Below are 10349 nucleotides of genomic sequence, written 5' to 3'. Positions count from 1 at the left end.
ATGAAATTAACAGTAAGTTAAAAATTGGGCCAAGGTTTCATGTTCAAATCAATCATGAAATGACACAGCTAGCGATCCAGAGCGAACGGCGGCTCGCCGTCCAAGACGCTGTGCACACATACACGCGCGTGAACTCGCTCGAGGAAAACGTGCAGCGTTGATTCAGCCGCGCTGCGAGTGCTGCTACTGATCGCCACCCGACTCTCATTCGTTCAATTTTTTTATGCAGTACAGCGATGAAGCAGTGCTCGCTCTAATTCACCAGCGATACGCCAAACCGAAAACCTACCAATCGCACTTGGACACCACCTCGACCACGAATCCCTTATTGACGATAGTGCCATCCTGGCTGAGGCGAGAGGACGCGTGCTTTCGAACGCGACAATTGCTAGCACGTTGTATACTGGCTGGTATGTGTTCTGATCAAGTAGCTTTGTAGAAGAGGGCCATCTGGTCTCTGCAGCGACGGCACGCAGATATGGCGCCTTTTCTTACGTGCGTCTGGCTGGGGGCGTTGCTGGGTGTAACATCGTCAATGAAATTCAACTTCTCTTCCTTCGACCCGAAGATTATTTTAGATAAGATAAGGGACGCAATGGAGATGTTGATGGGATTACTCTGGGTGACCGGTGCATCTCCCCAATGCGCCAAAAGCCTCAAGCGACTCATAAAAGACTTGTTCGGCGGCAAGCTTTGGGCGATTTACGGTAAGTTCTGGCCAATATGATTTTCGCATTTTCTTCATAATCTGCGCCCTTGAATCCTGGAGTTACGTAATAGGGAGGAGGCACAAGTTTGCGTTTGGGCGCATTCTCGTGTCCAAATGCCAACCTGAGTCTCAGGCGCATGCCAGACAACAAAACCAGAAAAGAAAAAAGCTGCCAATTTTTCTGCCGTCTCCGATATTACTGCCTTCTAATACCGTAAACTACTTCAGGTCATGACATCCGACGGAAGCATGCTCAACACGGGTTTTTCAGTAAGGCCGTTAGGTCGGGGCAAATTTTCTATAGTGCAAACGAACTTTTTTCACTGTTCCTAGGCAGACTTTACCACAATTTTTCAGCATTACTTGTCCCGTGAAATTAAATTCGCAATTCCTAATACAATAGAACCTAAATAAAGAAGTGACGCCTATAATAGCAGCTGGGGCAGCTCAAAACAAGTTTTCGGCAACAACATTTGCTTTGTTCTTTTTTTGTTACGGTTCAATTAAGCGAAATATTTTCTGCGAAGAAAAAAAAATGGAATTCCCACAAAAGTGCTCATGCATATACACGAACTCTCTTCTTCAAGTTTAGTCTGAACCATATCTTGCCACGTACGTACCTTGGAGTATGTGACTAGGCACGCGACATGTAAGGTCGTTGACGCGGTAAGACTTGGCCCAGATTAAACATTAAGAATACAATTCGTCTGCGCATTTACGGCATAATATAGCCTCATATATGATCTCGGCCGCAGCGATCACCTTCCAGTAGAAGCGAAATGCTAGAGGTTGATGTAACTTCGAAAGCCCTCCACTAAGGCTCCCAGGTGTGTGTTTTGAGCACGTGCCTGCGTGTACACACACACGCACACACGCTTTCAGCATACCCGATGTTGAAGCTATCACGGCTGCTCTTTGGAAACTACTCTTCGCAAACAACGAAGTCTTGTTTCGAGACCCACACCAAAAAATAAACTGACGCAAGGTTAATTGCGAAGCATTACTTAGCAAACTTCGACGAATTTAAGCGTATCTATCTATCTATCTATCTATCTACGAAGTGAAAAAACAGCGCGTAACACAGGACACAGGACAGAGAAGAGACGGACGAGGCGCTGTCAGCGCCTCGTCCGTCTCTTCTCTGTCCTGTGTCCTGTGTTACGCGCTGTTTTTTCACTTCGTTGACCATGTACCAACCGGCCCAAATAAGCACTTTAGTACAGTATCTATCTATCTATCTATCTATCTATCTATCTATCTATCTATCTATCTATCTATCTATCTATCTATCTATCTATCTATCTATCTATCTATCTATCTATCTATCTATCTATCTATCTATCTATCTATCTATCTATCTATCTATCTATCTATCTATCTATCTATCTATCTATCTATCCGCCTACGACATTCAGTTCTCCTGGCCGTTTCGGTGATAGGATCTATACCAAAATTTGTATGGCATAACATGACTGTATTGCGAGCTTGAGTGACTAGTCATACCATAAAAATCGTGAAATGTATGTCATAAATGTCATGATTTACATGTCGTTGTCTTGCTGCTATTGGGGTGGTTTCGTTCGCATGACATATTAAAAAACTTGTATGGTATGACATGAGAGCATGGTGACCATAGAAGACCAGCGCTAACGTGAAAATCATGACATGCATGTCATGTGAGTCATGAATACTCACCATACGCTCGTGGTCGACTCGCGGTGGTTTCGCTAGCTTCACATATGCCAAATTTCTTATTACGTGACGTGAATGCATGGCGAAGGTATATGACTGGCGCAAACACAATAATTATGAATGCGTGTCATGTAAGAACATGACTACTTACCACTCTCATGAAGAACTTGCGGCCGTTTCACTAGCTTCAACTGTACGAAATTCGGCATTACGTGACACGAATGGGCGATGAAGGTATATGACACGTCCAAACATGATAATAATGACATGCGTGTCATCTAAAAAATGACAATATGCTACGCTCATAGCATGCTCGAAGCCGTTTTGCTAGCTTCACTTGAACCAAATTTAGTCTTACATGGGGTGAATGGATTACGAAGGTATATGACTGGAGCTAACATGATAATGAAGACAAGCGTGTCATGTAAGAATATGACTACATACTACGCTCATGATGCACTCGCGGCCGTTTCACTAGTTTCACTTATACCAAATTCGGTATTACAACGTGAATGAATGACGAAGGTAAATGACACTTCCGAATATAATAAGCATGATATGCTTGTAATGTAAAACATGACCACATGCTATGCTCATAGTGCGCTCACGGCCGTTTCATTAGCTTTACACATACTAAAATTGGTGTTATGTGGCGTTAATAGATTGCGAAGGTAAGTGACACGCCCAAACATGATAATCGCTTTATGCGCGTCATGTATTTAAAACATGAGTATATGCTACGCTCATTGAGCACTCGCGGCTCTTTCGCTAGCTTCGCATATACGGAACTTGTTATTACATGACGTGAGTGGTTGACAAACACAAATTCCACGCGCGAACATGATGACATAGAAGTTATGTACGGCATAATTTATATACCTACCACTGCCAATGCTGGTATTGGAAACGTTAGCGGTAATGTCGTTACACGACTATTAACGACACGCTTGCATCTTATCTATAGATACCTGAGTGCGCATAACATTTCTATTTGTGTTTAGTGTGTACTACATCTGTATGCCATGTAACTTTGTTCTGATCTTGAAGTGACATATCAACCTTCCTCATTCGTGCTTCGCATATCATTAATTCTCACTGTACGTATGATCTTTCAACTTTTCGGGTTAAGACGTTACCGTACTGTAAATAAGCCACGAACGATGTGTCTGTTTAAAGCAATGGACCATGTTCCAACCCTGATAGTCACAGATGTTTGTCGCGTCTGCCTATCATCATCGTTTCTACGTGAAACTGATGTTTCAGCTCTAACCTTTTGTCTATCTAATGAGTCACTGAAGTCTATGTTGAGAGAGACAAATAACTTACATGGCTTGTAGAGGGACACGAGTATAGGGAACGAGTTGAAGGTAAAGTATTTGCAGCATTATTTTGCGATACGTGGCTTCTAAAACCTAGCTCGCACACCTATTTTTCTTACCGCTCACACTTGAGCCAGAAACACGCCATGTAAGACAAAAGATGTGGTAAAAAATGTGGAGCTATTTTACAAAGCGCTCTATAACTTAGGCTAGCATGTTACCACCTTAACCAGTCAGTCGTATAGTTATAGCAGGCTGCAACTTACCTACGCGTGTACGAATAAATTGATTGAGGTTAATGGGTCTTTGAAAGCTTAAAAAAAACCTGGCAAGATTCGACAAGTATCGCTATCAGTTCATGTAGAGAAACCAGCTGTAGCGTGATCGTATGTTCAACAGAATCGCAAGCTGAAAAGTGTCATAAATGGGGCACAGCATCGAAAGGAACTTACATGGCATACGGCGTAGGGCTTGGAACCTAAAGCAACAATAACTAAACAACCCTACTTGCTAAACAAGCTGTTGCCATTAGTAAGACTATTGTGCATGACTGCAGTTAAGCACGATTATTCTAAGCATCAAATCAGTGACTGAGAACATTATGTGGAAGCGATAATTTTGAGCTCTGAGATGAAGTTCGCGGTGCGCTGACTGCATGAGCCGTGTGCAACCTCCCAGGCCTTGCGTCACTTCCGAACTTAATTATTTCGTGAATTGAAGCACATAAACAACCACTAGACAAATAGGTTTCAAAGAATTCCCATGCTTTCGAAAGTTGTAGCATTGGTTGCTTCGCCATACGGACGAAGGACGGCTTTTCATTTCATGAAACTTTCTTGGCTATGCCTAAATAATGTATAAAGTGTGTGTGTGTGTGTTTTCTAGATTGAGCAAGGGGAGAGAGGAAGCTAGCGAGCTGCTAGTTTTTATGCCAAGCCCTGCTTGTGTCACTCACAACATTGTTATTATTATTATTATTATTATTAATATTATTATTATTATTATTATTATTATTATTATTATTATTATTATTATTATTATTATTATTATTATTATTATTATTATTATTATTATTATTATTATTATTATTATAGAAAAAACAGACCAATATATATTTTGCCTGTATTTTCCCAGTTTCTATATATAGATTAGCTTCAATGTATAATGTCTTTTCTAGAAAGATTTTCGCTACTAGCACCTCGGAAAGTTGGATTCATTACTAATCGCAGTAAAATAACATTATTAAAAAAAGTTTAGTGATGATATATACTCGGCTCTACACAAGAGCCTGTTCTGTTGTGCTTTGCTCTTAGACTTGGCAAAAGCGTTCGAAACAGTGACCGCTACTATTTTATAAAAAAAAAAAGCCATTTTGTTGGGGCTACAGGGCGACTATTTTATGATGTGCTCTATAAATACCTACAAGACAAGTCACAGGTGAATAAGGAAGGTAGGGAAGTAATAACCAATATAAATTATATTGCAGCTTGTTGGCCACAAGAATCGGTGTTGTTGCGGTTGTTATTCAATTGATTTATGAATGAATTTTTCTCAAGAACTTGTAGCGCTGATGTGTATCAGTATGCTAATGATATGGTGCTACATACGCGGCACATACGTTAGGAAAGAGTGAGTAATGCTCTTCAGAGTTTAATTTATAATGGCAAGTTATGGTTTTAGGAAGTTCTCTTAATTGTTAACGAAAAAAAGAAACCAAACTTATCTGGCTCTGAAGCCCTCCAAAAACTCAAAAAATGAATATGCGAGTTTTACTCTACATCGAGCATTGCAATTGATGAAAATGTACAGCAGTAGAGAATGTTGAGACATTCTGATACTTAGGCGTTCTTTTCCGCACTGTCATGTTTTGGCAACATCACATGACAATTCTAGATCTAAGCTTAGAAGTGTGTCATGTCTGCTTTTCAACATAAAGATCTTGGTGCCTCTACCAGTGAAAAAAAGTCACAACTTTACCGCAAAGGCGAAGCAATGAACGCGATAGCAACTAATTGGAAGGTCATGGGCAGAATGGCGAGCAGGTCGAAACATGCCCCGCGTTTCTCACGCACAAATGACGCACGAAACCTACTTACAGGTACACAGATAAACGCGAATAAGTGTCTCAGTTGTTACTTCGCTGTGTCTGAAAAGCGCGTTTTTTTCGCAAATGGAGGCTCTGCAACGATTGCAGTGACCTTTGTGCACCCCGTAACTACAACAGAATCGTTCCCCTCAAGCCCAACGACAGCCAAGACGAATGATTCTCTCCACCGGGACGGAAGCGTGCTCGAGAGATCGTCCACTCGCCTCGTCTCCGCGGGCCAAAGTAAGCGTGAGAGATGAGAGCCGCTGCACGCTCACTGCGCCATCTTGCTGATAAAGCTAAAAACACGATAGTTTCGCCCCCCCCCCCCCCGAAATGCCCGCTTCGCGGTAGCTCAGTGGTTAACACCTCTATTTCAGGACGCGCGGGTCCCACGTTTGATTCTGCGCACCGGAGTCTTTATTATGCATTTTTTTCTTGCGTTTTCGTATATATAGATACGTATAGATACGTATACATATACAGAGCATGACATCGACGCCGACATTCACGTCGACGCCGGCGGCGAAATTCAGCCAAGAGTGTGCATATAATTGCTGTCACAATAAAAAATGACAGTTCTTTCGCATGTACATGTTGCTATGAGATGTGGTATAACAGTTTTCACATTTTGCTCAGAGGGCTTGACAACACGCATAGACAGTTTGTTTCGAAATATTCTAAAGCGCGTTGCTTGCGGCAGTAAGGTAGGTCCCAATAATAATTTTTGCGATTTAGGTTTTTGTGTGTTCCAGGATATCTTAACAAAAACAGGTGTTCTAAGATACAACTGATGCAATTACTTCAAAGTGCCATATGTTGCACGCCAACCACTGAGAGAGAGAAAAAAACCGTTGTACTGTATCGTGATTTATTACCAGGTATGAAGAAGCGTGTAGAAGTATGTATACTCCCAAAATTTTTGATGAAATGCAAAAGATTTTTCAGTTGGTTCAAAAATAAAATTAAGGAGTTTACTCTATGAGCAATAAAATCACATGGATTTAGTTTACTTGTATGTCATATATGCCCGTGGTCCCTCCTTTCTCCTCTTTTTCTATTTATTGCCTGTAATTATAATATTCATTCAGTCTGTTTGTTGGCAAAACAGAAAAAAAGATAGTTTCTGTGGCCTTGTATTCACATCGCAGTAACTATCTCTGCCTCGCATGGTCGCACCAGTTCTCGAAGACTTTGACAGGCCCATTTCTTTGCATTTCTCATGCTTGTGTACAATAATGTAATATTGTTTAATAACTATGTAATTATTACTGTTAATATTATCAATAATAGTGTTGTATATAATATTACTATCAGACTTACGAAAGTGTTAGTATTTCTAGAGCAGGTAAGCTTGAATTTGCACACAAATAACAGCGAGTGTTTTGCGCAGTGGTGGACGCGACGGCCAAGCCGGAGCCGGGCATCCTTGAGGGCGCCTTCTCGAGCATAGGATCACAAACTGAATGCCTAAAGGCGAACGCCTTTCTCAACATAAGCGGTAAGGACGCCTTCCAAAGGCCGTGGCACGTCGACCACGTCCAGGGAAGCTTTTGCAAGATCCGCTACAGAGTTGGATTGCGCGATATGCTTGAAGCAATCGAAGAAGGACGGGCGTCTGCGAACATGCTCCACCTTGTTGATGGCGTGCTCGGAGAAGATGTGAGTCTAAACATTTTGGCTGTATACAAACACAGACTCTTATCGATATTGTCGAGTTACACGACTAGGAATACTAAAGTAGTATGAAGAGGTCGGCAATGTTGACAATGTTGGCCTTACTAACAACTGATCAGAGGCTTGATCGAAAAAGCTTTGTTTTCGTAAATGCCTTTGTCATCTTCCAGTAGGTTTTTGTAATAATAAAACCATAATTAAGGTAAGTAGAGAACTTTTCTTACGAGCAATATAGTTTAAACTTGATATAACGATGTGATGATCATATTCACAATATTTCACTGAATTGGGGTGTTCGCAAAATTTGAAAAGTAATTTTTTCATGCTTCGAAAAAGATCTCTAACATATCAAATCCATAACGCTCTCACGGCATCGTGTTTGCGACTAACCCCTGCCTGCGTGCGCGCAATGTCCAAGAGAGTAGCCCAGATTTTGAGCGACCTCTGGACATGTATATATCCAGATATGAAGGTAGACGGCAACGTGAAGTTATATTAGACTACAGATATGCAAAGATGAGCAAAAAGAATGCAGTGGCACTGTTAGTAGTCAGAGGAAAAAAAGTTGCGAGGAGGCGATTTTTATCTGCCTTATAAACCATAAAATGGCACAAGCGACCACCGTGAGGTTCCTGTGGTTAAACAGCCGCGGATTATCCACTGCTCCGTAACGAGATTGCGTTCTTTCGTGTGTGTGTGGCGTGCATGCTCGTCAGAATAAACGTAGCGCCTGGACTACGGCAGCTACATGTTTTACCGCGATAGATTTTCAAAGCACAAACCCGCAAAATGTCAGTGAATTGGTTTTGGAGTCTAATTAGTTTCAATATTTCGGGTTCATGAAAACGATGGACCTTATGGGTGCCTGCTGGGATACAGGGGCCATACTCACAAAACTCACTTACGATAAAATTCTCGCGCAAGAGAAATTTTCTTCCTTAAATTGATTCACGAAACAAAAAAAAAACGTCTTCAGAGGCCATCATCATCACATCGGCTGCTGCAATAAAGCGCGTTCCGACTGGCTGGAAACATGTCAGCAATGGTGATGCAGTGGCTATACTTACTTACGTGACCAAAAATGCTCGTAAGTGAATTCACGAACCAAATTTTTGCGTAAAAACAGCGGGGCTAGGGGAAAATCCTAAGAGTGGTCCGGACCATTCTGACGAACAATGTCGCAACGGAAAACCTGCAGCCGCGGTGGTATACTTTTGTGCCCTGGCTGACTTTTGAGTTATTTCATGGCCATGTAGGGCTGCCTGAAGACTGCTGGTGCGTTTTTTTTTTATATCGGTGCTTTGAGTTTCTTGTGTTGTTTTCCTTGTACACAATGGATGGTATTGACAGCCATTGTTGTTCAATAATTTTGGAGTCGCAGTAATTGAAGCATCCTATTGGGCGTCAATAGCGTAAAATTTTGCATACGAAGACTTGTGGTCACTTGAGAACCAATGTGCTACGTGAATGGTCGGAGAATTCGAACGCGGCACGGTATATAATGAACCTTATTTGTTATGTTGTTTTTTTTACCCCACATCATACAATTAAAAGGAGAACCCGAGGTGCTTGCCTCGTTGGTGAAAATTACCACTAAAAAGGTTAATAGGAGCACATTCCCTGCATGCTATTGGAAGTAAAAGTGAGTGAAACTTTCGAGTTAGCGGTTTATGAAGTCTATTCTGTGGTTGCGCTCTAGTATACTTCGATTGGCTTTATTTGTACTATGGGCACGATCTCTGATATACAGCTGTCGATACACTTGGAGGAAATCTGAACGGTCGCGTACTTTGTAAATCGAATCATATTAGGTGTGTGCGTGATTACACATGAAACTAAAAAAAAAATGAAGCTTTTCCACCTTCACTATTCATAAACCGATATGAGCCATGATAATATGGCAAGCAGTCGGGATAAAATTACCTTAGTAATTTCAAATGACACCGGAAATGTGCAAACCCTCACGATTCTTGAGCAAACCTTGGTTGAATTGGTTTCTGCGACAATTACCAGCCGTTAACCTTTGCGCACGAAAATCATTCAAAGGTAGAGCCAGCCACTGATATGTATTTTGTTCGACTCAGCGAGCAGTTAACCTAGGAATAATTGCGTCACAAAGGCGAAAACCCCGCCACATGCACTGATTGAAGCAGATGACAAACGCTAGCAGACAACGGCTCGGCCGACAGGCGCAGCTTGTGATTGGTTGTGAAGCATTACTCTGAACATCAGCACACTCTGTGACGTTGTGAAAACACTTCTTTCAACTGCCCCGTCGGTCGTGTTCATCATATTATCTCCCTAGCACATAAGAGCAAATTTAGCCACGCCGTGAAAAATGCCGAAGTACTTTAGAAGGGCTCTCTTACGTGCTGCGCAGTTGGCGAAGACAACGTGGCGTCGTAAACAGCGTATCGGTTGGTGCAAAGTTTAACAAGCACCTCTCGCTTGAGTTCCTTAAGCGTTTGACTGGATGCGTTGCGATACGACTGCTTTTTCGGGGCTATTAATTGGTGTGAAAACCAGCGGCAGTATATTGGTGTACAGTGAAGCGCAGTGTGGCTAAGCCTGCGATTCGGTTTGTTTATCAAGCGAAATCGGTGCCTCTGTATCAACGGCAACTTGCACTCGAGAAGGCTGCAATGTGTGTTTGTGCGCTGGTAACAGTTTGTTTTGCTTTCCAGTCTCTCAGTTGGGTGCTGTGCGAAATTTTAGATTGACAGCATTTTGGCCCGTTACTTGAATGACCCGAAGTACGTATGGTACCGTATGAACTACGAGCTGTGTTCGGTTCTTGATTCACCACTGGTTAGCCCGTGCACTTCTATTTTCTTGTGAGCAGTCCGGTGTTCGGGAGTGAAATGAT

General features: G+C 42.0%; 1 protein-coding gene across 1 annotated transcript in view; it reads left to right on the top strand.

The window, feature by feature from the left end:
* Window positions 1–237: 237 nt before the first annotated feature.
* Window positions 238–10349, top strand: part of LOC142776552 (O-acyltransferase like protein-like) — a 123464-nt gene continuing 113352 nt past the window's right edge. The window contains exons 1-2 of the mRNA XM_075880418.1: window positions 238–707; window positions 7200–7468. Of these exons, the coding sequence (XP_075736533.1) occupies window positions 479–707; window positions 7200–7468 (498 nt within the window). The 5' untranslated portion in view covers window positions 238–478. The remainder of the gene's footprint in view (window positions 708–7199; window positions 7469–10349) is intronic.

The sequence above is a fragment of the Rhipicephalus microplus genome, chromosome X (assembly GCF_043290135.1).
Source record: "Rhipicephalus microplus isolate Deutch F79 chromosome X, USDA_Rmic, whole genome shotgun sequence".
NCBI lineage: Eukaryota > Metazoa > Arthropoda > Arachnida > Ixodida > Ixodidae > Rhipicephalus > Rhipicephalus microplus.
Note: the sequence above shows the minus strand (reverse complement) of the source record. Positions and strands in the feature narration are given on the sequence as shown.